At 38.4% G+C, this 27,797-nt stretch overlaps 2 protein-coding genes across 8 annotated transcripts; both read right to left on the bottom strand.

Annotated features, from left to right (window-relative positions):
* Positions 1 to 410: 410 nt before the first annotated feature.
* nlrc3l (NLR family, CARD domain containing 3-like) lies at positions 411 to 10,983 on the bottom strand. The gene is made up of 12 exons (XM_041813744.1): positions 10,666 to 10,983; positions 10,091 to 10,309; positions 9,633 to 9,725; positions 8,786 to 8,966; positions 8,377 to 8,524; positions 8,050 to 8,142; positions 7,267 to 7,619; positions 6,597 to 6,800; positions 5,508 to 5,683; positions 5,035 to 5,308; positions 3,294 to 3,509; positions 411 to 1,439 (listed from the first exon to the last, which is right to left on the bottom strand). The coding sequence occupies exons 1-12, from the start codon at positions 10,689 to 10,691 to the stop codon at positions 1,044 to 1,046; spliced, it is 2,379 nt and encodes a 792-aa protein (XP_041669678.1). The 5' UTR covers positions 10,692 to 10,983; the 3' UTR covers positions 411 to 1,043.
* A 1,367-nt stretch (positions 10,984 to 12,350) lies between these two features.
* Positions 12,351 to 27,728, bottom strand: numa1 (nuclear mitotic apparatus protein 1). Of its 7 annotated transcripts, none has more exons than XM_041806731.1 (25): positions 27,599 to 27,728; positions 27,220 to 27,292; positions 27,026 to 27,111; positions 26,775 to 26,848; positions 26,238 to 26,326; positions 26,087 to 26,161; positions 25,864 to 25,957; positions 25,593 to 25,743; positions 25,124 to 25,263; positions 24,802 to 24,913; positions 24,353 to 24,470; positions 23,483 to 23,623; positions 22,644 to 22,757; positions 18,641 to 22,492; positions 18,339 to 18,548; positions 18,006 to 18,187; positions 16,856 to 16,993; positions 16,520 to 16,622; positions 16,153 to 16,354; positions 15,493 to 15,629; positions 14,701 to 14,991; positions 14,180 to 14,272; positions 13,763 to 14,074; positions 12,802 to 12,845; positions 12,351 to 12,547 (listed from the first exon to the last, which is right to left on the bottom strand). In XM_041806731.1, the coding sequence occupies exons 2-25, from the start codon at positions 27,256 to 27,258 to the stop codon at positions 12,544 to 12,546; spliced, it is 6,801 nt and encodes a 2,266-aa protein (XP_041662665.1). In that variant the 5' UTR covers positions 27,259 to 27,292; positions 27,599 to 27,728; the 3' UTR covers positions 12,351 to 12,543. The 7 variants fall into 7 exon arrangements, with proteins under 7 accessions (XP_041662665.1, XP_041662675.1, XP_041662694.1 ...); XM_041806741.1 differs by having other exon boundaries at positions 12,802 to 12,842; XM_041806760.1 differs by having other exon boundaries at positions 16,544 to 16,622.
* Between the last annotated feature and the right edge of the window lie 69 nt (positions 27,729 to 27,797).

The following is a 27,797-nucleotide window of genomic DNA, read 5'->3' as shown; positions in this document are numbered from 1 at the left end:
ATTCTACTTTATTGTCCGGCATCCTGATGTCTGTCATTACTTTCAAATTGGTTTAAATCCAACATGTTCATCTACACTGTTAGAATCGCCTTAAAAGGTAATTCTGTTGTAAGAAGAGGGGTTTAAAAAGAGGTGATGATTTAGCTGACCTACTTGGGCCCCCCATTTGGCTGAGCCCAAGAAAGTTCTCCCCTTTACCCCCCCTTCTGGGTGGCCTTGATTACTACCTGAACCTTAACAAAGATGTTAAAATTCACACAAAATGCTAAAAAAAATCCCTAAATCTACTGTATGTTGCTTTGATGAGTTCTTGGAGTGTGGAGCATAAAATCGAATGTGTAAACTCAGCTAATAAAGAACAGCGGATGCATGGACAAATACATGAGCATACACAGTGTAATTACAAGCTAAACCTTTTAAAAGTAAAGTTTAATACTCATTCTTTGCACAAGTTTGCATTCCGGTATCTTTGTAAACCATGTACACTTTTTTTCTTTGAAAATTTTTCAATAAATAACAAAGTCAGCCCTCCTCTTTCAGGCCTCACAGGTTTTTCTCTTAACAATCTCTCTAAAAACAATCACCTGCATACAAACAGAAAGGCAAATAAAGCTTCTTTGAGGGTTTTATCCTCTTAACATTAGCAAACAAGGTTGTTATCTATAAGATTGATTGGTTCTATAAAGTATTTTGTATGCCTGAAAAGTCTTCTATCAGGAAGGTGTCAGACATGACAATTTCTGGCACGCTGCTCAAACTGCTTTTTTTCATTTTCCAAATCAAAATTCACAATTAAAAAAATTATTGCTGGTTAAAATAAAACTGAATGTAAGAGTCACATGTGCTCTTTGAAAGAAATGATAGACATTAGTAATTTAGAATTGCAGAAACCTAACTGAAAAAGTACAGAATAATTAATTAAGTCTAATGTGTAAAAATAAAGGTTGATCATTTAAAAAATAAGTTTCTTCAGGATGTGTCGAGTGTTTTCCATCAGATCCCAAGACAGTGACAGCCATTTCACACTGCAATACAACCCAAACTCACTCATCCTCCTGGGTCATTTCTCTAAGGCACTCCTTTAAGTTCATCACACGCTCTCTGTTGTTTAACTCAGCACTCCGGATCGTCTGCTCCAGCAGCCGCTGCATCTCCTCCAGTCCGTCTACCCTCGGTGTGTTGTATTGGTAGAGCAAGCGGCTCAGCTGATTGTGGTGGCAGTCTGGGGAAAATAAGCCACACAGAAAGCGCAAGAACATGTCGTACTGGCCCAGCGGGGAGTCTAAGGTTCGTAGCACGGCACACTGGATCAGGCCTGCTGCTGACTTGCTCTGGTCCTTGTGTGTGAAGATCTTGGAGGCGTATGATAGGGCAGACTCCAGAATGTTCTTGGACTCAGTGCGGAACATGGAGAAGATGTAAAGAGCGGCCATGAACTCCTGGTGGTGAAAAGATAGGGGGAGTATTAATTTTCATTACAAGATCTTTTCAGCATTAAAGACCTGGTGAAACTTTGACTTCTTTATAGTTCTAAGCTTGTGAGCTGGAGTTGGTGGATTCTTTATCTCCTGTTATAAGAGTCTTTGGAAACACTAAATAATAACTAAACACTACTGGGCAATAGTAAAACATTTTTGAAGCATTATTAAATATTCTGTGAAGCATTACTAATTATGTCCATGTCAATTATATACTTATTTATAAATGCTTTATCGATGCATTGGTAAAGCTTTAGTTAAATAGTTAACTCCTCACCTATACAGTGCTGTTAATTATTTCTAAGTTATTTATCAGTACAGCTATACATGATTCATTGATGCATTATTAACCTCCTGAGACCCAGGGGTTCATCTGTTAGGCATTTTTATATATTTTACTGATTTGAGATTAGTAAGACCTTGTAAGTATAACAACTTAAGATTCGATCTCCACAAAAAGTACTTTTCAAATAATACAGTCTATTTTACTGTATAACACAGTATAGACACCATTGTGTAACACAATATGGGCAATTCTATCAAACTGTAGCAAAAACAGAGTTGGAAATATCCTGAAAGTAAAAGTATTTATTCCCTAATTTTTATGCCTGCATATTGATAAACACTCATGGTACAGATTTCTACAATTTTTTTCCACTTTAATCTTGCTTTGTATTTCCAGTTAAGTTAAAAATGCCAAATCTTTGTCAAAGCAAGAGTTTATCAAACATACTGCAGAAACCCAAATCTTAGCAAGTGTATTGGTCTAATTTCTTGTTAGAATTACTTTATCTGATTGCACTTATTAAATGCAAAATCCAGGTAGACATTTTAATTCAAGTTATAGTATAAAGAAAAAACTAAGACATGAACTGCTTGTTTTAAATAAAAAAAAAGAAAGAAAAATAAACGAGATGTGCTAACTTGGATATAGCACATTCAATCTCAGACCAGTAAAATATTCTTGCCCTATTTGCAGAATTTTCTCACGTTAGAGGACCTCAGGCATCATATTTTATGCTTTCTTTCTTAGATAAAATGTTTATCTGGACTTGTCAAGTGAATGTAGTTTCAAAAGAGTGTAATGAGATTTTTGACTGGAAAATAAACAAATATATTTAGTTGGATTTTAAGTGTTTCCAGTGTACAAGAGGATTTGGAGAATCTAGCAAAACCCAACCATTGGGTAAAAACTTCTAAAGATTTTATTTTTGTTTGTTGTTTAGTTCTTTTTTTTATATTGTGTTTGCACATGAGAAATGTAATTGCAGTAAGTACAATGTTCACAGGGTGAGGTCTACCTGTGTGGTTTAAATTTTCAGCTCTATCCAGCTACCTGTAAGGGAAATGAAGGGGGAGGGTTTGGATCACTGCATTATTCCCAGTGTCCCATTCTGTGCAGACTGATAACACTTACATGGGAAGGTTTTAAATTTCCTGTTTCTTAGACTTCACACTATGGACGATATTTTAAAATTCATTTCACTAAGGAAAGATGGTTTAACTTTCATTTCAGTGTCAATGAGAGTAGCAGCATGTGAGCATCTGAGGATTATAGTCCAAAGTTCTCTCATGGTAGATGGTATTTAATTTGAGCTTATGAGTCAAAAACAGCTAAAATAAAAATGGAAATGATTTCCAAAAAACAACAAAGACACATAAAAGTGTATACCTTAGATAAATGATACTCAGGCCCTCACATTGCACATCTGATATTTTGCTTTTAAATCCTGATTAGATACACATTGACCAATACATGTTCAGTCTGCTCTCTGTCTTGTTGACTAAAGATCACAGCACAAAATACACTTTTACCTGAAAGGTGAGGTGTATGAAGCAGAACGTCCTCCTCCCATTTGAGGCTGCAGTTGGGAGTTCAGTGCACAGGCCAGAAAACACAGTCACCTCCAACAGCTCCAGGCCACACTCCTTGACATCCTCCTCGAAGAACACACTGGTGTTCCTCTCCAGCATCTTAAAGGCCATTTTCCCCATCTTTATCAACAAGTGCCTGTCGTCATCGGACCATTTCTGGACAGAAAGATGGCATCTGAATGACTATTTCTAACAGAAGAGTTGTACTACTCATGAAATATTGAAACTTCGTAAAGACATTCACTATATGGACAAAGGTATTGTGCCACACCTTCTCATTATTGAATTCCGGTGTTTCAATCAGACCCTCTATTAAACCAAGCACCTAGCCATGCAGTCTCCATTTACAAACACTTCTGAAACAAAATATGTCGTTCTGAAGAGCTCAGTGACATCAAGTGTGGTAATGTGATGGATTCCACCTTTGTAATAAGAGGTTCATTAAGTTTGTAACTGATAATTGATATTATTAGAAAGTGGAAGTGTTTAGGAAGAACAGCAACTCAGCCACAAAGCAGGAGACCACATAAAATTACAGAGCGGGGTCAACGACTGCCAAAGCGCATAGTGTCGCCATTGCTCTGCTGATTCCATAGCTGAAGAGTTCCCAGCTTCCACTGGCATTAATGTAAGCACAAAAACTGGTTTGCAGAAGCTTCTTGAATGGATTTTTGCTAAGCAGCTGCATGCAAGCCTCACATAACCAAGTTCAATGCCAATTATGGGATGGAGTGATGTAAAGCACACCAACACTGGACTGTGGAGCAGTGGAAATGTGTTCTGTGGAGTGATGAATCACGCTTCTCTGTTTGGCTGTCAGATAGGAGAGTCTGGGTTTGTTGGATGCGGGGAGAACATCACCAGTCTGACTGGATTGTGCCGACTATGAGGTTTGGTGGAGGAAGGATAATGGTATTTATCAGCGTTTGGGCTTGACCCCCTACCTCCACTGAAGGACAATCTTCATGCTTCAGCATACCAAGACAGTTTGGACCATGCCATGATTCCAACTTTGTGGCAATAGTTCGGGGGAGGCCATTTTCTTTTCCAACATCACTGTCCCAGTGCATAAAGCAAGGACTATAAAGATGCGGTTTGATGATTTTGGTGTGGAAGAACTTGACTGGCCCACACAAAGCCCTGACCTCAACCCCTTCAAGCCTTTAAGATGAAGTGGAACAGAGATTGCGAGCCAGACCTTGTCCAGCATCAGTGCCTGAGCTCATAAATGCTCTGAATGAATGGGCACAAATTTCAACAAAAACATGCGAAAAGCTTGTAGAAAGCTTCAAGAAAAGTGGAGGTTGTTATAGCTGTCTAAGGGGGGGCAATTCCTTAAAAAGTACATGTGTTTGAATACAATGTCATAACAGTCACTGTTAGTGTAAAGGTCAGACAGCTATACTTTTGTCCATATGGTGTATCAGTTTAACAGTATCAAACAACTTCAGACGAGCAGTTTTAAATGAGATCGAATCTTCCAGATTATTGAATATCTGCTTTTAAAAAAGATTAAATGACAATCTAAGATGCAATGTAGTAAACAAAAGTAAATAAAAGTTGAAATAAACTGGGTTCAATTAGCACATTTTTTCGTAACTCTTTGTACTGAAAAAGAGTAAATTCACTCACTTTAGGTATGACCTATTTAAGCAACAAAAAAACAATGAAAATGCATTACCAGTTCATTTTCTGCCCTTCCATAGTAGAACTGCAGTCTGCGATTGGTCTGGACTATCAAAATGCTGACATAGAAAGGTGTCAGCCTAGGTGGGTGCACCCCATAGCCCTGATAACGGAAGCAGCGTTCAAACACCGTGGCCACCATCCAGCAGACGAAAGGTTGGCGAGTGAGCATAATGAGGGTCGGTGAACGCTTGTAGTGTGCCACAATTTTTGCCGATAGCTCTGCATTGCTAAAGCGTTTCTTTATGTAGTCATCTTTCATCTCGTCACTGGAGAAAAAAGGCAAAGAAAAGGAAGAGATCTTAGATGAAATAGCAAGTAAAAGTGTTGAACATGAGCTCAAAATAAGCTGTCTAATGCGCAGCTGAATAAAAATGTTAATACTAGACACAGAAATAAATTAAAAATAGCAGCAAAAAGTAATTCAATTGTAAAAAAGAAAAATACAAAATGCATGAACACACTCACCTGAATCCCTGTACTTCTGTGACAACATCTATGAATCTGGATGGTATTTGTGAGACAGCTGCCCGTCTTCCCAAGATCCAAACGAGAGCACCTTGAAGCAGGGTCCCTCTGATGATATTTACGATCAGGACGTCAGGATGGGCTTGGGTGGAGATGTCGTTTATTACTGGAGCATTCTGGAGAGAAAATACAGGGGTTAAAAGACAAAGGCATCACCCTATAGCAGACATAAATATGTCTCTCTTTTTGGAGTTGCAATTTAAAGCCTATCGTTGTTGTATTTTAACTGTCAATATCTCAATGAGAAAGGTCTATAAAGATTAATCGCAGACACACAATTGTGCAAAATGAGATTTTTCTACTTTCTTAAGCTTCCTTCTGCTCGTTCTCAAACATTGCTGGAGTTCCTTTTTTCTTTTGGTTTTGTATGGCAAGGTGGTATGATTTCATTGAGCAAAATTGTTGCATTTTATTTATTTATTTTTATGTTGGAGATAAATAAAAATCAAATCAGATCAAATTTCTTTGATTCTGGTATTAGCAAACTGAATGGAAGGTATGTACTGACTGTCACTGTCCCTCTGTTGGACTGAGGCAAAACAGCCTGCCACTGAAGTGAAACAGATGAATATCTGCTCAAATCATGTTTTGGGCTTCTTACCTGTGATGGACCACGATTGTTCTCTGTAACAGTTTCTAAGTTCACTTTGAATTGTGGACTGTTCATTACATACTGCACTCCATAAAGCACATTTGCTAACAGTAAACTGACATTTTCATTTAATTTCATGAATTTCACATAATGAGGAAGATTTTAAAAGCGCCTTTCCAGTGCTGCAAGCTATTCTTGAGGGCTTTTACAAGTAGCTCATGGAAGACCACAATTAACAGCTTTCTCCCTAATTATATGAAAATGTGTTAATAAAACCAAAATATTCATTTACTATTTAATAAATAAACCATATAGAGCACTGTTTTTGTTTGGAAAAATCCTCAATAAAAATAGAAATTAATATGGCTGCCTATCATGATGCCATGTATATACACTATAGATCTCTGAGAGTGTGTGTATGTGGGCTGATGGGATACCTCCCAGTCCAGCGAAGTGTGGTAACAATCAAACGAGTCCATTATGATGAGAAATTTGCAGCCTTCTCCCTCCAGGATTTTCATGTCTCTGCACTCTGGATGATAGTATTCTATCATTTCAATGACAGACATCGCCTGTGGAGGGTTTCTGTTTCGCAGAAGCCAAAAAGTTCGGAATGAAAGTTTGATGACAAACTGAAGGTCCTAAAAAATAAAAGAGGAAAAATTTTGGAACAGCACAGTTAGAGTACATTTGCTTAATAACAGAGTCGGAGCAAATCACAATGTTTTAAGCATGGTTTGATCATTTCATATTTTGTCACGTATTTGCTGTTGTATTTTCAAGAAAGGAAAAGATCTGAGTTTTATATATATTGGTGATAATATTTAACACATTTCAGTTTGTAAGAAAGTAGTTAGATTGGATGGATGGGCACATGGAAAGTCAACAACTAATTAGTAGGATGACAGAAAAAAACAGGAGCGTGCCAATAATTATGAATAAAAAAATTAACTTTATTATTTTCCCTTGACATTGCCCATTATTCAATTCTGCATAAGATCCACCCTCCTGGTACCACAGTGGCAAGTTTGATTTTTAGTATGTTTTGCAGTTATTGACAAAACCAAATCTTCAATACAAAGAGTTTTTTCTAACTTGTTAAATCACCTTATTTGCACGATGCTCAGCCCAGTCCAAGGAGAATTTCCCCACAGAGACAGACATGCCGATTCCTGGGATCCCTGTAGTCACCACCGTCCTCACTGGTGAGCCGTCCTCCTTTTGCAGTCGGAACAGATCGTTCAAGCCAACGAAAGTGTCCGAGCTGGGGACCTGGAGAGGTGATGGAGGGTGAGGTCTGAGCTCATGGGAGGGGTCGACTCCTCCGTGACCACAGGTGGAAATCTCAGGCTCAACGTAAATGGTATCTAAAAGATTCTGTTTTCCAGCACGAACGACTCCTTCACGAATGACGTGGTGTTTCCTGATCAAATGGTGCTTCAGGTGAGAACGGATCAAGGCTGAGGGAGGAGGACAAAGACAAATTATCAAAAGCATCTTAATTATCTGATATTTTGAGATCTCTGTCTCATTCAGATCCCAACTGGCCACACCATGCTTCTTTGTTAGAGAGCTTAATTTTGGTTAATTGTGTGTATTAGGTAATGAAGGGTGCATTTGGCTTATTTATAAGCAATGTAAGTGTTTCTGATGCCAATCTGGAACTTACTTAATTATGTCAAATGTTGTTGTTGAATTGTTCCTATGCTTCTGGAGATTTAAACTAATTGTGTAATAAATCCTCTTTTAGTTTATAACTATAAACCTAGTCCTCCAGCTGCTTGAGGCTTGACTGATATTTTTTTTATATGTTATGTTCTGGCCACCCCTTGGCAGGGCATAACATTTACCCATACCTGTTATGTTGCATTAAAAGCAGTGTTCACTTGCCTCTCTTGCATTCGTTCCGTAGTTTATCTGCCTCCTCTCTCTTGCTGATATTTTCAAGAGTACTTAAAGTGTGCAACAGAGAGCGATCCACTCCTGAACAACATAAAGATCTACAGTGAGAAATTTAAGCTCACAACAGAACAATGACAATGCATTTAAAGATGTTAATAAAAAAAGAACTTTTCCATCTGCAAAGTTAATTAGGTTGTAAAATTGTCTCTGGTCCCAATTGTTCATTTCTCATCACACATCCTTAATGTCTAATTTATTTCCCCTGCTTTAATTGTGCAGCTTACTGAAAAATAATGTAAAAGTCTGATTTCTTACCAAGGATTTCAATAATCTTGTCCACAAAATCAAGAATGTCTCCCTCCATCACCTGCTTTAGGCTAATGCTTGCTTCCCATTGGCAAAAAGACATCTTGAATTTGAAAAGCTCTTCTTTGTTGAGGCGGGCCACTGTGTCCTGTATGCTCTGCAGAAAAAACAAAACAAAACAAAAAACATTCTGGGTATAATTTTAATGTGCTGTAATAATGCAGACAATCTTTGGACCAAAGAATGATTTAATATTATTTTTTTAATCAAATACATGTTATTTTACCACAGAAATTCCCTAGAATGCTAAAAAAAAAGCAAAACCTTATCAGGTCTAAGAATCGTTAGACTTTAACAACTTCCTATACGAGGATAAAAACAACTTTTCACTGCCAACAATTCATTCTGCTGCACCAACCTTGAATATATGAGGCAGGTCCTGCTCTGGGTGCAGTCTGCCAGGCTGGCTGTTCTCATCAGTCTGCATTGAATCAAACAGTTCTACAGGCTCAGGTGGCTCTGGGGAACAATTGACTAAAATTTCATCCATATCATCCTCCTCATCGTCAGCTTCGGAACAAACTTCAACATCAGAAGACCTGCAAGACAGTGGGAACCTCACATGATCAGAAAATGGACTACAAATATCAGAGGATCACTGTATTGTTTTGGTACATGTCAAGTTTTTGCCAGTCATTGAACATGGTCATTGTCACCTTCTAAACTGGTCAACCTTGTCTCATTTTAGTTTATGTGTTATTATTATACCCTTCATTTGCTTTGTTTGTTTCTCTAATTCTATATGTTGTGTCAGGTTAATGTAAAGTACACTGTGACCACTGTCTGCGACAAGCCTTATAAATTAAGTTTAGCTGCATCGTGCTTTGAATATATACACATAAATACATATCATTTCCTGTTAAGATTATTTTTGGGCTTTTTTCCTTTTATTAGATAGGATACTTGAAGAGAGACAGGAAAAATGGGGGGCGAGAGCAGGGGACAACAAGCACCAAACAGGGTCAGGACCAGGAATTAATCCTGCAATCATTGCATCAAGGGCTCTAGCTTCGGTATATGGGTGCCCGCTCTACCAGCTGTTAAACTGGCACCCAGATACTCCATATATCTAACTGGCAATGTACCGGTCAAGTTTAAGGGGAATGGATGGATTATTAGTATATTGACTTTTTGATGAACAATACATGATAGTTTTATAAAACAACATATACAGTATGTGTTTGTGTGTGGAGAGGGTCCTTCACCTTGTATCAATGACTACAGCTCCTGGTGGTTTGGTCTGCTGGGTGGTCATGGTGTACAAAGTCTCTGGAGACCCTGAGCGAATCATCCTCAACCTGGCAAAATGAGGGGCAAACATCCAATTAGTGAGAGCTTGTTTACCAATTAGTTTTAACTTTGATCATTTTTGGAGAATATTGCAATCAGTACATTTCATAAAAATGAGTCCTCAATTACAAAATTGTTTTTTAAATTTAAATTGACATTTTTAACAGCAGACCATATGGTTATGTTCTCTGCTGGTTAAATCCACATAGTAAATGTGTTGGGTTGTTTAGTATTACAACACAATACAATACAATAACTTTATTTATCCCCGCAGGGAAATTCAATTGTCTGGAGTCTCTCTCAGGTATTAGGTATAAAACTGTAAAGACACACACAACAGGACGTTGTGTTGTTATTAAAAAGGATACAGTACCCTGCCACCTCTTGAGAAGGATATTCAGGTACCACTGGGCAGGGTGCAGGGCAGGCCTTGGAAACCTCTTCTTCATATTCTTTCCTCCCATTTTCCTCCTCATCCTCTTCTTCCATGCCATCACTGTCACTCTTCATTGAACCATAGCTGGAAGGAGGCCTCTTCCACTTCTTCTCCTCCTCGTTATCATCGCTCTCCTCATCCTCCTGTCTTAATATGCTGAGGGAATCACAAAAGGCTTATCAGGATACAAGTGAACTTGAATCTAATTCAGATTCATGTTTTTGGTAAATTTGTATTCACAAAATGTGAATGTTCTACTTAAAATGGAAGGGGGTTAGATTAGTGAATAGATTATCTAAGACTGACCGAGTATTCGGACAAATACATTAATACAACACCTATAACACTATACAAAGCTAACAAACACAGAGTATAATCGCCACCATAAAAAAGCTTTGTAATGAGGATATGTGACATAAACAGGGGCAGCTTTCTTAGTTCAGATTACCCAAAACTACAGTGACGATGAATGCTGACCGATGAACTCGTTTTATCGACTAAAATTGACCCACCTCTGTACTTCAGCGTCCGGGTCCATGCCTCGGTTTTAACAGATCATCACAACGTAGCTGTAAAATAGATCGATGTCGACACGAAATGACCTATCACAGACAGTTAATCAGCCAAAAATGGATTCCAGCGTTTCCAACATGCTTAGCTTAGCTAACTTAAAATAATGCTGACAGCAGAAGACCAAAACGCTACTTTAAACGCTTCATGTCCGCATTTGTGATAGATATGGGACTGAATGTTATCCAAAGACACGAAATACAACCTTTCCCACCTTCGTAATGACAGCTTTAGCCCAAAACTTTCAGTTTCGAGTGGGTTGTTCCGCCAACGGCAACTAAAAACTTCCGGATACACATTTTCAAAATAAAACCATATTATCTTTTTTTTCACCATACTGAGATCAAAACCTGCTTGTTTATGAATGACAATGTAAATTTCAGGTGTTTTCAATAAGAAAAAATACAAATAGTTGTTATCATATTATCAATGTATTTAAGTGCTCACTTTATTAAATGCTGTGCCCTGACACTCTAAACTTCATAACTTATTTAAGTGAAAGGAAAACACTGATTTAAATGTTTGAATGTGAGCACTTGATGTTCACAGGTCATTCTGGAGCTGTTTACATAGCCTGTTTTAGATTTCTTTTAACAACATCTTGTCAGTTAACAGTAGTTCTAGGTAATCTTATCCCTTATTTTTAAGTCACATACTTGATTTTCACTACTCGGTGATCATTCTGCGATAGTATCCATCTATTATAGCCAGTTTAATCACCCCGTATCTAGATTGGCCATCTACAAAACAAATGTGCTCAATAGTTTGGGCAAGATACACCTAGTTTGTGCATCAACTTTACAATCACGCTAATAAAAAGCACAAAAACTAGCTGCATTGTTGGATGATTATTTGCTCCCCTTCGTTAGGAATGACTTGAATAATTTGTTATCAATGACATTTACAACCAGAAGTCTTTAATATTAGTTGCATACTGCATGAAGCTTCCTGGTTTTATTGTAAAGGTTCAGCATACATACCGGAAGTCCCATGGTGAAATTTGAAACTGTTCAACTCAACTGACGCCGTCAGAGCAGAGTCCACAGTATTGCGTAAACTACTGCACAAACAAGTTAAGGATTTTTTTTTATCTTTGTTTGATGACTTGTAAGATTTTTCAGGATCGGTATGCCTAGGTGCAGTGACGTTTTGGAGTCAAACTCTCACAAATGTTTAATTTTAAACCCTTATAAAACGAGTTTGCACTAAAAGTATTGATATCTGCTTGTTCTAGTTCAGTTCTTAATTTGAAAAAACTGAATACATAAAATCTTAAGTATGAGATATCTTCAAGTAGTCAATTTTCTACAGTAGATGCATCAATTGTTTGACTAGAGTGTTTACCGTTACTCAGCCATGAGCGCGTTGTCTTGGCTGAGAAGTAACAGTTCACACCAACAGTTGAGAGCATACTATTTACAACACTACAGAATGGCTGAGGACACAAGTGTTCACTGTTGTAAGAAGACTAATAAATGTCAAAGAGCCAAAACTGATCAACAATAACCATCAGTACCATGAACATTAATTATCAAAGTAACTCATGGAATAAGAGAATAAGAACAAGTAATAATGATAAGAACAAGAACAGCAAGACACTTGAGACATGGATGTATGTGCTGTTTAAATCCTTTTATTGACAAACATGTAAATATAATACAAAAAAAAAATAAAAGAAAGTTTAATAAAAGATTGTTAAAAAACGACAATAAACAATAAAAATGGAACTGTGATTGAAAAGGAAAAAGCTTGATAAAAGGAGAACCATAAAAGATCACCACTCCAGTTACAAACTGGTCCTTACATCTTCATTCTGCTCATCATCTGTGGAAGGAAAAAGATAAGATTCAATTTTAGATCCAAACCAACGCTTCTAAAAACATCGATATGATATTTTGTAAAAGTGTAACAAAGACATGTGACATGTGGACACCCTTTAAGTGGTAATAAGAAATGAATGTTGAGATGAACACACCATGAGTTATGAGGTCATGAAGTGACAACCAGCATGCAGCCAGTGGGAAGAAACCAACCCCAAAAAGAATTTAATTTGAGTGACTTTTAATGAAAAAAGTAACCTTTTAAGACCTCCAGCAAGATCTTCATTTACAGTGACATGCTTCTGAAAGAATAGTGTCAAAATTCAGCTGTTATTGAGCCATGATGTCTCAACACAATAACCTCTCTCTTGCAGTACTAACACAATAATTAAAGCTTGTGGTTTTAGATACCCCTATGTTTAACCCCTTAAAGCCCGTTGTATCGTATTTGATACATACTTTATGATACCTCATCAATGATAAAATTACTGAAAAAAAAACTTTTGAATACAATATGATAAATGATAAAAATGCCCTTAAGTGGATTATGAGTTACCAAAAACACCTAATGTATTAAATGAGATACAAAAAATATATATGTTAAATTTTATGGAAATTAAGATGTTTTTTTATTTCAGTAGAGAGTGAAATAAACATTTCAGTTCCAAAAAATTAGAATTTTCAGGCTATAATTTGTGTTTTTGGGCTTTAATTGGTTAATGTAAAGCAATTCAATACATTGATTCTTAAATACATCCTGTTTTTTATGGTGCACTGTCAAGTAGGTAGAGTGGTAATTGATAACTTTGTCTATTGCATGTGTAAATTGGAAAGATTTGTAGAATATATACACATCAAAAAAATTCACGACATCATCAAGGAAAACAATAATTGTGTGTAATTAACAACTTTAACATAAAATGTTTTTTTTATCTATCTGCAGTTACGCTTTTCCCCATAAAAGCACAGATGTGGCTACAGCTTATGATTGCAGATTAATAAAGTAACATTATAAGGGCATTTGGGGTAGCATGTGGCCTGCATACAGGTTTTCTGGGCAACAGCTTAAATCAGCAGGATTCACATAAAGGGAACTGTACTATTTCTACAACTTGCTTCTGTTTATCAGCTAAAAGATTCTCTAAACACCTGCTGCAAATATACAAGCAGCATGGTTGCTTTAATTCCCTCAAATGAAAGTTTCTGTGCGTTTCTTTACCTTGCGTGCACTTGAAGTCAGTCCAGGGGACTTAGTCGAGCTGGTTGCTCGTGGAGACTTTCTTGAGCCCTTAGTGGAAACCTGGGGCGACTTAAAGCCAAGCCTTCCAGCTCCTCCGACCCCAGCTCGAGAATATCCTGATGGTTTGTTCTCCTGGCCCTTGCGAGCTGATGTTGGAGCAGGAGACTTCTTGGAGATTTTGCCTGGTGATTTTCGAGTGGAGCTGCGCAGCTTGTTCAGCCCTTTCTTTAGGTAATTGCTGTTTTTAGGGGTGTTGTCAATAGTGAACATCATGGACTGTCTCCGGTCAGCCTGAAGAAAATCACAAGCAAAACTGTTAGAAAAGCAAGCCCATAACTAAACAATGTTCCAAAATGCACAAACCAAAATAGTCACTGTCAATATTTTTAAACTCACTGGACTTAGAGCAGGCTGAAATTGAGAACCAGTTGCCACATTCTTGTTTTTCGGAGTAAGAGGACGGGGGAAGCAGCTGGCCTTCACCTTTTTCTACAATAGAGACAGGATGGCAATCAAGCAAATTAAAAAAAAGTATCCAGCGAGAGATGCAGCAAATACCACTAAGCCATTTTGTAACATTTTTACTGTCCAATGAATGCGAAAAAGAGAGTATCCTCTCAGATCTGATCTTTGGGTAGTTGCAAAGACATGAAAAAATAGCATAATACTATACATAAAACCAAATTAAAGTGGTTGTCATTATACTGGAAACACTGGATAAACTAATTCTAAAGCACCAATATTCACTTCCTTTACAAATGTATGAAAGAAGTTTTCTTTAAGGAATTATTTAATCTAAAGTTGAATAAAATGTTAAAAAGGTTATATAGTGATCTATAGGATATATGTCAACTGTCTTTCAAGCATTAAGTAACATAGGACCAAATAAGCGTTTCCTTATGTGCTAGTGAACCAACCTCAGGTGAAGTTGGATTAACAGACAGCATCGATGCAGGCCGCTTCGAGCCTTTCGGGCTTCTGATCTGAGAAGAGCTGACATTTTTTAATGACAGCTGCCCTGGCATCAAAGACAGACGGTGGGAACGAGTATTGTCTGCAGTGCCTGTGTGTCCCACCATGGAGAGACGATGGGAGGCGAGAGAGTCTTGCAGCTGCCCAGGCATCATGGATGCCCGACGGATTGTTTCAGAGGGGTCACCTGTACGGAGTTCTTCATCTGTGAAATAGAAAGCACCACTATTTCCCGCCTAAAAAAAAAAAAGAGAATTGATTAAGCCAATAGGAAGAGACAAAGGAACATTTTTTTTTAATCAGATTACCTGATATAAAACAAATCATCTTTTCAAGCTGCTTTCAAATGTTGCAGCATCAGAAGTAACACTTCTTTAGTGACACTGAAACTTGAATAGCTCCTGGTGATAAGGCCAGACACATTTAGTACCTGTTATTGACATATTTCTTTTCTTTTTTTTGCAGTAATTTAGTGAATTAATTGTTATTCTTAGTAGGTTTTCAAAAAGTACCTGTCTGGTGGTTTGTTGGCAGTTTTGTTAACTGAAATAATTTGCTGGGGCAGTGAACAGTAATCATATTGTTGCTTGCTTTTAGGCAGTATTCATAACAATTATTTGCCCAACTTATCTGAGCATATATTTGTTTGGTGTCACAGAACTGCTTAAAAGGACAGCCAGAGGAAAATACAATTGCATGTCTGTTATGATTTCATTCAAGTGTCTTTCTCCATTTACCTCGAACTCCAGAGGGTAGCTGCTTTTCAAATGAGGGAGACAGGCTTTGTTCCTTGCCTGCAGCTCAGCAATCCTCATCCAATCATCCTGTCCGCTGTCAGGCTCATTCTCTGCCCCTACAGAGAATGTACTGGTAGCTGAAGACAGACAACAAAAGACAGACTTTTGAAGTCATGAAGAACAACTATTACTACAGTTGCACTGCACAGCATCAGTACTTTCAGATTTAATGTGGGAATCAACAGCTTTTTAATATTATTTAATAGAGTATTTAGACATATCTTATTCCAGGTGCCATCTAAAATTTAAGGCCTCTTACAGAACAATTTTGACTTTGCTTGATATTTCAAAAATCAAATTCAACAGGTTATAAAGGATCTTTTAAAGACCACTGGAAACCATTGTAATAGAAAATAAAAGGCACTGCCGCAGGTTTTAATTTGCTGCTTTAGTGCTAAATGGTAACAAATTTAGATAATTTGGTGAAAACTTGCAGTAGTTTTGGACACAGATCCAAAAAACCAACAACAAAAATCTGGTGTCTTAACAGATCAAAGCATCTCTCTGTAAGAAAATAGCAAGCAGATCAGACTATTCTAAAGGTAAAATAACAACCAGCAGCAACCCTACTTCCACAACCATGCACTGCTGTCTACTTACGCTGTGAGTGGATTGTGCTCCTTCTGTACCCCGGTAGTCCAATGAGCTGGTCACTGGTTGAGCCAGTCATTCTGGCAGGTGTTTCAAACAGCTCCATAGACACAGGCCGGGCAGAGTGAGCACTGGAGAGGATTGGCTGGGAGCAAGCTGAGGCCAGACTGTAAAAAGTCTCATCTCCTTCACCGCTGCCACCTGGTGTTTTCTGCAGATCAAACATTTGGGTTCAGCCATTGCTATGTTTTTTCACATTGCTTAAGAGTTAAACATACCAAGTTGACAGGATATAAACAGTTCTATTATCCCAAGTAAGTGCTTTCAACAGTGTGTTATTGTGAGCATTCAAAACATGCAAGTGAGTGTCCTCCACCTTGGTCATGGTGATGTTAATAACCTGCGTGGTCCGGCGTCGTTTCACTGATGAAGTGGGGTTTTTACGGGATGAATCCAGTTCCATTCCATGTTCAGTCCTACTGTATGAAAAGGAAAATAAGAATCTCATTATAGGCAAATTACAAAACACTTGATAAAAAAAATGCCTCACAATAAAGAGCTATTAATGATGGAGGAAGCTGGAAAGAAAAAAAGAACACACCTGAGGGAAAGCAACTCAAACAGCAAGTTAGTATCCCTTCTACATCCTCTAAACTAAAAGGCCTTTGGCATTTCTGTTTAGCACCATAACTGACACAAAAGTGTGACATACCTGTTGATCTGCTTGTTGTTTATTGGTGTAAAGTAAAGCGTTTCCAGTGACTCAGCCTGTAGTCCTCGACGCTTGGCTGCTAAGCGTTCTGAACTGCGAACAAGTGGTGTGCTTGATTCATCAGGTGCAGACAGTTTCCTGCAAAAGAATGCAGCAGAAAAAATGAGCCATTACAATCACAAAACTCTTACAACGCCATTGATGTGTTTTTTTAATGACTCTGTTTTACTATGTTTTCAAACTTCAACTTCTTTGTAGGGAAAGATGTCAGTCTTGCTGATATAGACCAAAATTATCAACACCAATTTTTTTCTCAAACATAAGCGACTTTGTATATTTTCTTTTAATGCGAAACTCCAAATAGACTGTTTCACATATCCATAGCACGGGATATGTTTCACATCCATCTGGGCAGCTCTCTTAAGATGGCGCATGGAAAGGGCAGAACCTTAAAAACCGTCAGTTCGGTGTGGTTCTTTACTCTTCTTTAATAAAGAAATGTTGTCCAGTTCTGATGAAACTGCCGCTATAGCTGCAACCACTCTAATCTCTTCAACGGCTGCCATGTTTATGGCGTGCAGTACACCTAAACCATGCTTATAGCTAGCACCTTTCCCCCTCAAATGGTACTTATTGGTCTGGGGATTCTCTGACTTGGAATAAACATTCAAACTTGAAGCTTTGTAGGATGGATCCTCCTGTCAGGCATGGAATCAGGCCAATCAATCAGCTTTGCAAGATTAATGACTTTTTGGTTTTTGAAAAGTTCTACATCCAGAGATGCCGCCTCAGATGACAGAAATATATAATAATCTGATGATCCAAAAGGAAAATGTATCTAACGGTTGGGTTGTATGACACTCCCATTTCACAGTTATAAAAGCAAGTTAATCTTATTTTGGGAACCCTGGCTGCATTCAGCTGTAACACAACAGTACATAGTAAATTCTTACAGCAGGCTGAACAAAAAAGTAACACACAAAAGATCAGATGATGATCAACATTAAAAAATGCTTGTGGGGTCCTATGATCACTTTCATATTAATCAACCTATGAAATAAACAACAGGATTTTAATCTTACTGCCGTTTTTAAGCCATTAAATAACTTTAAAAGACAACCTGAAGATTGTTGTGTTAGATTTGTATTACCTTGTGGTGTTCAGAGAATCTTCCAGAGAGCTTTGGTCCAGGCTGTCAGAGCTCATGGCCCTCCTAACATCTGTTCTCATATGAACATTTGAGCTTCCACTGGGAACCTCAAAGTAGCCTGACTCTGTTGCACTTCCATGAATCTTGTTCTGTGCCCGCAGGTTACGGTCAGCAAAGGCCAGCTAAAAGTAGAAAGATACAGTGGCAGAAATCATGGGCAAATGTGGAAAACTGTTCAAAGAAAGCTCTTGAATTTAAAAGTCATACTGTTTTTTATGACAATTGCCCATTCTGACTAAACTCAATAATAATGTTTCAATAAACAATACCAACCTGTGCCTCTAAACTGGCAACTGTGCTACTCAGTTTCTTCTCATTGGCTTGAGCCTTCTCCAGATCTAGTAGAAGAATCTTGTTCTCCATGGTGATAGCCTTAACTTCTCGCTCTTTAACCTCCAAGGAATTCTTGAGTTCAGCCACCTGATCGTGGCTTTCCTGAAGAAGCTGCTTCTTGTTGTTGTAAAAACTCACTGCCTTTTCCATCTGTGACGTTCAAGGAGAGAGGGGAGGTATCCAAGTTAGGAATCGTTATATTTTCAGAAATACAAATAAAACTGGTTAGTTGAAATACTAACCTGTGCTTTGTAGTGTTCTGCTGCCTCTGATTTAGCCGAGAGCTGTTCCTGCAGATCTCTCTTCATTTTCTTGTTATCATTAGCTTTTTCAGTCTCTTTCAGTAGTTTTGCTTTCTCCAGTTTTAATATTTCCAGCTCTTTGTGTAGCACTGATTCCAATTTGCGAGAGGCAAGCTTCTCTCTCTCTGTTGCCTGTATGGCCTGAGCTAGTCGCTCTTTTTCAACAACTGTGGCTTCAAGTTGTAGTTCGAGGGCTTTCTGACCCTTTTCTGCCTGAAGTATTCTGGGCATGAGTGCTTCGTTCTCCTGGGCAAGAGCTTCTTTTTCCTTTAAAGTCAAGACCTGCAGCTCTTGTGCAGCTTGGGTCTCTGTTTTTACAGAGATAAGCTGTTCCTGGAGGATCTTTATCTGCTGAGAAGTCTCCTGTCGAGTTTCATGAAGCCTCTGCTCCTTAGCCAGAAGTTCTCGAGACATGGTTTCTATTTCAACTTTCAGATCCCGAATCTCTTGTTGAACAAAGTTTGTCTGTCTGGAGCTCTCCTCTTTCATCTCAGCCAGAAGTTTCTTACTGACTTCAGCTTCCTCTTTTGCCTTTTGAACCAGGTTAACTTGGGAAGCTACCTCTTCTCTGAGTGTACTCAGATTTTGGTCTCTATCAGCTATAAGCATGTTGGCAGCAGACAAGTCTTTCTCGATGACCTGAAGTTTTTCCTCAGCTGTGACAAGAAGGTGCTCTTTCTCCCTCTGGGACTCTTCTCGGTTGTGAATTTCTTCCTCTAGTGATTTCATCTGTTCCTGCAGGATCTCCATTTGTTTGACTTTCTCCTGCAGGTTTTGGAGTGCCTGCTTCTGTTGGCTATTTTCTTCATGCTGTTGAGCCAACAGATGCTCTTTGGACTGCAGTTTCTCCTCTGCTTTTCTCAGTAATGAACTAAAAGTCTCAGCGTCTTTCTTCAAAGTCAGGATCTCTTGATGTAACATATCTGACTGCTCAGTCTTGTCCGTATTAAGCAGTTCTATCAGTTCCTCTTTGGCTTGGATCTCCTCTTTCATCTTCCTCACCTCTTCCTCGGAAGCCAAAACAAGGTCCTTCTGATGAGCAATCTCTTCCTCCTGCTGGGAAAGCGCTGCTGCCCGAGTCTGAACCTGCTCTTCTGCTTTTGTGAGAGATCTGCCCATATCTGCTAGTTGGTGCTGAAGAAATTTGATCTCTTCTTGTAGCTTCTCAGATTGACTGAATCCCTCATGTTGTAGTGTGACCATCTGTTCCTCTTGAGTTTGGATCTGCTCCCTCAGTCCTCTTATCTCCTCTTCAGTGGTTGCCATTATGTTTTGAAAGTTGTCTTTTTCTAGAGAAATCTCCATTTCTTTCTGAGTAAGCAGGGTTTCCTTAGCCTGTACCTGCTCAGCTGTAGTTTTTAGAGATTCAGTCAAACTTTGTACTTGATCTTGGAGAGTTTGGATCTCATTCTGTAAATCCTGTGACTCCTGGCAGCTTTCTGTCTTTAAGAGGTGTATCTCATCTTGTTTAGTGTTGATCACCTCCTTCAGATGAATAACCTCCTCCTCAAGCATGGAGCTGTGCTTTTTAAGCGCTTCAATCTGTATAGTGCTCTCTTGCTCCTGTTTAGCCATCATATCCTCTTTAGCTCGAACCTGTTCCTTTGCCAGTTCAAGAGAATTGGTTACAGCTTTTATTTGCTCATTTAGACTTACAATCTCCTGCTGTAGCTCTTCAGAGTGCAATGAGGACTGTGTCTTTAGAAGGAGTAATTGTTCACCCTTAGCATGAATCTCTGTTTTCAGCCTCTCCACCTCTTCCTGTGATACTCTAATCTGTGTTTGTAATGCCTCCCTATCCTGGGTGTGTTGTAGTTGATGTTCAGCAAAGAGATTCTCCTTGGACTGCAAGTTTTTATCAGTTTCTTTAAGGGAGGAACCAAGACTCTCGACCTGTTTCTTTAAATCTTGGATCTCTTGATTTAGAAGCTCCTTCTGCTCTGAGCTCTTGCCCTCCAGTAGAGTCATTTGTTCCTCTTTGGCTTGGATCTCCTCTTTCATCTTCCTCACCTCTTCCTCGGAAGCCAAAACAAGGTCCTTCTGATGAGCAATCTCTTCCTCCTGCTGGGAAAGCGCTGCCGCCTGAGTCTGAACCTGCTCTTCTACTTTTGTGAGAGATCTGCCCATATCTGCTAGTTGGTGCTGAAGAAATTTGATCTCTTCTTGTAGCTTCTCAGATTGACTGAATCCCTCATGTTGTAGTGTGACCATCTGTTCCTCTTGAGTTTGGATCTGCTCCCTCAGTCCTCTTATCTCCTCTTCAGTGGTTGCCATTATGTTTTGAAAGTTGTCTTTTTCTAGAGAAATCTCCATTTCTTTCTGAGTAAGCAGGGTTTCCTTAACCTGTACCTGCTCAGCTGTAGTTTTTAGAGATTCAGTCAAACTTTGTACTTGATCTTGGAGAGTTTGGATCTCATTCTGTAGGTCTTCAGAGTGTGATGAGGACTGGCTCTTTAGCAGAATTAGTTGTTCCTCCTTAGCATGAATCTCTTTTTTCAGCCTCTCCCCCTCTTCCTGAGATACATTAATCTGTCTTTGTAGTGCCTCCCTATCCTGGGTGTGCTGTAGCTGTTGTTCAGCAAATAGATTCTCCTTTGACTGCAAATTCTCTCCAGCTGCTCTCAGCGATGAACGAAGAGTCTCAATGTCATTCTTTAAAGCATGAATCTCTTGATGTAATTGGTCTGACTGCTCTGAACTTTGTTTGATCAATGTGTTTATCTGCTCCTCTTTATTTTTGATCTCCTCTTTCATGTTCTGTACCTGCTCTTTGGAGGCAGACAGGTTTTGCTGCAGTAGCTGTGTCCGGTGAGCACTTTCCTGCCCCTGCTTTGTTAACATAACCTCCTGAGCCTGAACTTGATCCTCAGCCTTCCTGAGAGACTCGTTCAGGCTTTCCAGTTGGCTTTTGAGAACTTTAATCTTTTCTTCCAACAACCCAGACTGTCGAGAGCTGTCATTCTTAAGATCAACAAGCTGCTCATTTTTGACCTGAATCTCTTTGTTTAACCTCTGAACCTCCTTTTCACAGGTGATGATCTGTTGTTGAAGTGCCTCCTTTTGTTGGACATTCTCTTGTTGGTTTTTTGCCAAAAGGTCTTGCTTAAGTTGAATTTCCTGCTTTGCCTGTTTGAGGTTACAGTTTAGTTCTTCCATTTTGACTGTCATGGTCTGGATTGTATTATTAAGCATTTCTTGCTCATTAGACTTTTCCAGAAGTAATTTTGCAAGCATTTCCTCTTTGGCTTGAATTTCATTTTTAGATTTTTTGGTTTCATCTGTTAGATTGTCAACTTCTTCCCTGAGACTATTGATGTGTTGCTCTTTGTCAGCCAAGAGAGAACTTGCAGCAGATAACTTTGTCTCAAACTCTTTAACCTTTTTGTCAGTCTGTTGGAGAAGGTCTTCCTTCTCTTTCTTTATGTCCTTTAGTTTTTCAACCTCTTCTTCGCAAGCAGCAATCTGCTGCTGCAGTCTGGTCATCTGCTCAATTTTCTGCTGCTCAGCTTGCTCAAGCTGAAGTTTGAGATCCTGGATCTCTTCCTGGAGGACTCTTCTCTGTTCTGTGATGTCCTTTTGTAATTTCTCTAAAAGTCCATCCTTTGCCTGTATCATTTCTTCAGCTTGGGATTTCTGCTGCTCCAAGAGATCCCTCTGTTGAGAAATTTCTTGCTGATACTCAGCAATCTGCTTTGCTTTTGCCTGAACCTCCACTTCAGCCTGTTTCAGGGAGTTAACTGTACTCTCCAGCTCAGTCTTCAAACCATTTATTTCGGTCTCAAACTTTTCCCTCTGTTTGTTAAAGAAATAAAAACAGTTAGAAACCATCTATTATTACAATATCTTTAATCTTAAAAGGTATAGAATATTTTTATTCTAAAACTATTACAGAATCACGTTTCATTGTTCAGACATCAGCTCTGTGTCGTATTATGGACTTTACCTCAATCACAGGTCCCATGTTCTCTCCGACTTCCTCTTTAGTGGCCCTGCTAATTTCATCCTCCAAACAGGAAATCTTTCCCTGAAGGATCTGGATTTGTTCTGCCAGTAGCTCCTGAAAAAAGGAGAACCATAGTACATTACATAATGGGCAGTAGATGAAGAATCAACAAAAAAACGGCTCTGCGTGCTTTGCAATTATGTAGTTTTAACTTTTCATTTCGCCCATGAAAGTCAAACTAATAAAAGAAAATCAAAGCTGAAAGATATCCTTGCATACCAGAATTAATTGAGTCGACTAAAACTGACTAGAAATGTTCATTGAGACAATTTTTCTGTAAGAAAGTCTAGACATAGACTAGCCAAAAAATGATCTTTGATGACTAAAACTGACAGGAAAGGAAGTTGAGTTTTTGTCAAAATGACTAAAGCGAGACTAAAATGTAATTTATTTTCCGTCAGTCATTCAAAATCTATGATATTTCTCTACTGTGGGTAAACTTGTCAAACTACAATGCATCTGTAACTATTCTACCTCTCAGTTGTAGAAAACAAGGACCCCCGGTCTGGCAGAGTGCATAGAACCCACTACGATGATTTGGTAACAAATTTAGGCGAGAGAATAAATGCTTAAACTACAAGTCAAAATTAAAATTGCTGTCAAAATCAACACTGTTGCATACCACTGATCATATCCAGACCTTTGAAAGAACCATCCAATTAATATTTGCAGGATTTAAATTTTAAATAATTATGTAGTTAAAGTGGCTCCAATCTTAATTGTCTTAAATGTACAAGGACCAAAAACAAATGGCACATTTGTTGTAAGGACAAATCTACCTTTTTAGCAGTAGCTTCAGTGAGTTCAGACTCAAGGTGGATTCTTCTGCTTCTCCATTCCTCCTGAGTAGATGCTTGAGTTTCTGTCAGCCTGCCAACTTCTGCCTCAAAGACAGCCAGCTGTGAACATACTCCTCTCATCTGTTTGTAAATGAAAGATATACTGAACTGAAGAAAGCTTTGATGTAAGCGCAGACTAACTATGTGAAACCACTAGTGTATGCATGATTATGACATCACCAAAGCCGATCATGCTGCCAATAGTGTTGTTAAATGGGAACCATGACCGCTCATTTCCTTGTGTCCATGACTAATTTCCAACAAAAGCCTGTCTGATATCACCTTAGGTAGTCAGAGAACTGACCACTATGTTCTCTGCATGTAAAATTTAAAAAATACAGCTGCTTTCACTGATACACTAGCATAATACTTGAGTTTTGCTGGTTTATTTTAAGCAGCTACAACTGCAACAAACAGTTAAGTGTGGTGTGAATCACAGGCAGCTCAAAATAAGTTCTCGTTCTGTTAGAAGAAATTGTCACAGGGCTGATAAAGTCCGAACAAAACTTTTTACATTGTTAAACATGCATACATGTGTCAGCTGTAGGGGGCTGTGACAAGTGTGGTGAGGCGGGAGACAGTTTAAATTTGAAATAAGAAAATGACTTAAAGGTCCAAATTATAAAACATAATTGTTCACTTCTAGTTTTAACTGATGTATGTAAAGCCACTCTGCATGTGTAACAAATTCCCAATGAAAAACAGTCATAATATACTTATAATAGAAGGTTTTTTTGCAGCATCAGTTTACTCCAATATCATTGAGCCCTACTGTTAGCTCGATACATTTTGTAGTGCAAAGTCATTTACCTGGGAAGAGAGAACACCATTTTCCTCTGTCAGTTCATCCACTTTACGCTCCATAAGTAAGGAGGTACTTTTGAAGTCTTTGTTTTCCTTCAGCATCTCATTAAGACGCATCTGTAACCTATAACACGAAAACAGAAGGTAACACAAGATATTAAATCACGTTCAATTCATTTCTGGATGGGACAGGGTGTGAGTTGTGTTCTTCTGCACAAGAGATTAAACAAACTCTTCTTTGTACTTGTATACATCACAAGTCTGACTTGTAGCTCAGTTTAAAATTGAACCGGGTTCTTCCTGGAGCAAAATTAAGCATGACAATGTCTCAAAGTTAAAGAAAAGTCACAATTCCAAGAAACACACGTTTAGTTATCTTTGCAATGCATTGATAAATAAGCCCAAATAGACACAATAAATGTTCAACATTCTCAGCCTTGTTATTGGATACGTACGCATTGTTCTTGTTCTCTAGCTCACTGATTTGATCCCTAATAGTATGCTCCTGGTCCCCTTGCTCTTCTTTTAGCTTATCCAGGCGGTACTGCAACTGGTTAATCTGGGACTCTGCAAGAATTGAAGTATGAAGCAATTTTATATAACCAGCAGAAAAAATATGAATAAATCACATTTTGTGAACCAAGGTATCAACTTCTATTAGTTCTTGGTTGTGTACTATAAAAGAAACTATAGAAATTCAAAAAAGTTTACCTATTTCTCCAACTCCAGCCATATGACTAATAATTTTATCAAAACATGACCGATTAAATAGTCTACCTCTCTGTGCAATTAGTGCAAGCTTGCTGGCCAACTCCCTCTCCAACCCATCTCTGAAGTCTCTCTCTTTGATCATCTGTCGTTGCATCTTTCTCAGCTGAAATTTAGGTGTGTTCATTATATCCTGCAGAGGCGACTTGCTGTGGGGGGAAACGATAAGATTAAAACTGTATTCAAATTCAAAACATCCCATAGACTTACATATAGTATGCTCTGACTTGCATGTAGCATACATAATAGAAAAGAGTGTTGATTAAATAAAATGTACAAAAGTTGCTATGACAGATAAACACTTGTGGTTTCACATACATATAGTCTGCCTTCTGAAGGTATTTCATGCTGGCATTAGACTAATTGAGTTGAAACCACTTCAAATTTTCTATAATATCTTAAAAGTATGACTTTTAGGGGATTCAAGTTCTGCATCAAGTGCTTTTTTTTCTAATTTAATGTCCATCAACAATGGTACCTAACAGAGGAGGAAGCCACAGTATGCATGTCCACAAATGTGATTTTCTGTTTGCGGGAAAACATTGGGGATTCATCATCTGACAGAGACGACACACTGGAGGTAGATGTCATTGCTGATCGCTCAAATACTTCCCGGGACACAGGTAAATCTGAAATTCACAGAGAGATACTATAAGAGGAATAAACAACCAAATTTTTTGCCCACATAGTGAAGTCTAAATGACACTACTGGCTGTTACTATGGCATATTTATAAAGTATGTGACTTACGTTTTCTTACTAAATAGGCGTCAAGTCCGTTGTTCAGATAAACACAGCCCTCACTCTCCATCACATAGGAAGCAGTTAGGTTTGCTATCTCCCGCTAACAAACAAACAAAAAATACATACACAGAAATAAGTACATAATTAAATACATAATAGTATGAGACAACATATGATAGCTTGAGTGTGACATCTCAAAAAAAGCAAAAAGAAAAAGCTCTTTGCTTACCTCAACATCACAGTCCAACGTGTTAAGAGTGCAGCGGTCATTCATCATATCATGGTATACCAACAACAAAAGCACCTGGTAGAATCACAAAGAATGAATAAGAATGGGTCCTTGTATGTTTATGAGCATAATTTCTTTCCTTGACCTGTACCTTTGCAATTTCTATTGTTAGGTTAACGCCATCTTTTATGTTCTTCCAGGATAGAGGAGAGCTTTTGGTTGAACCAAATTTGCAATCCCCTAAAAAAACAAAAAAACAAAAGAAAGGTTAAATCTCAAAATACTGCCGTATTCAGCACTGGCCTTGAGCATTTGTGCTTGTGTTAGACCCTCATATCATTCTCTAGCATATTTACAGGTATGTGAGTGCTAACATGGGACCACACCCATCAGCCAGGTGTGGAGTGGTGAAAGGAGCAACAGATTTGAAAATCAAGAGAGAACAATCATGTGATTGACTTACTGATAGCTACCACACTGGAATCTTCAGAACTAAAGAAGGATGCTGTCTGCAATCAGCAGAGTATTGTGAGGCAAATTAAACCTTTCTTGGCCAAAGATTAGAAGCAGTAGGAAGGAAAAGGCTGGAAGCATGAAGTTGCAAACTATGCAAATGATTTTCACATCTACATACACTGAAGGAAAACTGATCGTAAGCTATTCTTCGGGGGGAAAAGAGACAACTCACTCTCAATAAAATCTGCAATAAGATGGAAGCGATCCTCAAAAGAACTGCTCAAACTGGAAACAGGTTCCTTTTTCCTGAGACAAAATCAACATGAAACAAGAATTAAATGTATATTTGTTTAAAGTTGGGTATCTATATACATGTGAGAGGTCACTGACATAAATTAGTGGAGTAAGGCAGAAAGTAGCTGAGGAGTCATTGGCCTTCACTTGTTTACACAGGACAACACTAAACACACCCAATCTACTTACAGCTTATTAACGACTTTTAGTAGGATTGCCCCATCTTTTAAGTCATCGATGATTACTTCTCGATCGCACAGTTTAAGGCTGTCAACCTTTTAATGAAAAGATTGCATTTAAAGTGGGTCAATACGGTCAATACAGCAACATGCTTGTAATGAGTTCCATATGTGTACAGTTTACTTACTTAAAAAGCAACTTACCCAGCTGAGAAGAGCCCTCACACCCAAGTTAATCAACATGTTGGCTGACCCTTTATCTCAAAGGGATTTCAACCTTAAAGAGAACAAACATTAAGAACGCGCAGCTAACGATATGAAGCTAATGTTGTCAAGTAAACGACTGTACATACCCTACGTATTAACTGCGCTTATATGTTAGTATATTCTCTTTAGCAATCAATAACACGCTTAATTGACTTAAAAAAATCCTACATGGGGCAAGAAATATTATATTATTGTATTTTTTTCTTTGCAGTTAGCTAGCAGTTACAGATACCCCAACGCCAAACATTTAAGTGAACGTTGACTTTGCGCGTGCTGATACAATTGAGAAAATCTTTCTCTTTAAACAATGACTCACCTCAGAAGATAAAAATTTAGTCCAGTTAATGTGTGTCGATTAAAACGGGTCTCTGGAGAGAAGGATTCCACTTTCTACAGCTTTCTATGAAGCGTCTGCTGCGAAATAAACATGCCACACCACACAAAATTTCAAAAGGGTTGCGGTGGATTGAACTAGCCAATCCTTTTGCACATAGCGACGCATCTCAAAATAGGCG

The sequence above is a fragment of the Cheilinus undulatus genome, linkage group 2, assembly GCF_018320785.1.
Source record: "Cheilinus undulatus linkage group 2, ASM1832078v1, whole genome shotgun sequence".
Classification (NCBI taxonomy): domain Eukaryota; kingdom Metazoa; phylum Chordata; class Actinopteri; order Labriformes; family Labridae; genus Cheilinus; species Cheilinus undulatus.
Note: the sequence above shows the minus strand (reverse complement) of the source record. Positions and strands in the feature narration are given on the sequence as shown.

Coding starts and splice junctions, on each gene's coding strand:
- numa1 (XM_041806731.1), bottom strand. CDS start 27,258: ATGTTGATTAACTTGGGTGTGAGGGCTCTTCTCAGCTGG. Junction 27,112..27,219: donor TGAGGGCTCTTCTCAGCTGG/GTAAGTTGCTTT, acceptor TTTCATTAAAAG/GTTGACAGCCTTAAACTGTG. Junction 18,549..18,640: donor CAGAACACTACAAAGCACAG/GTTAGTATTTCA, acceptor TGAACGTCACAG/ATGGAAAAGGCAGTGAGTTT.
- nlrc3l (XM_041813744.1), bottom strand. CDS start 10,691: ATGGACCCGGACGCTGAAGTACAGAG. Junction 8,143..8,376: donor CAAGATTATTGAAATCCTTG/GTAAGAAATCAG, acceptor TATGTTGTTCAG/GAGTGGATCGCTCTCTGTTG. Junction 5,684..6,596: donor ACACTTCGCTGGACTGGGAG/GTATCCCATCAG, acceptor TTTTCTCTCCAG/AATGCTCCAGTAATAAACGA.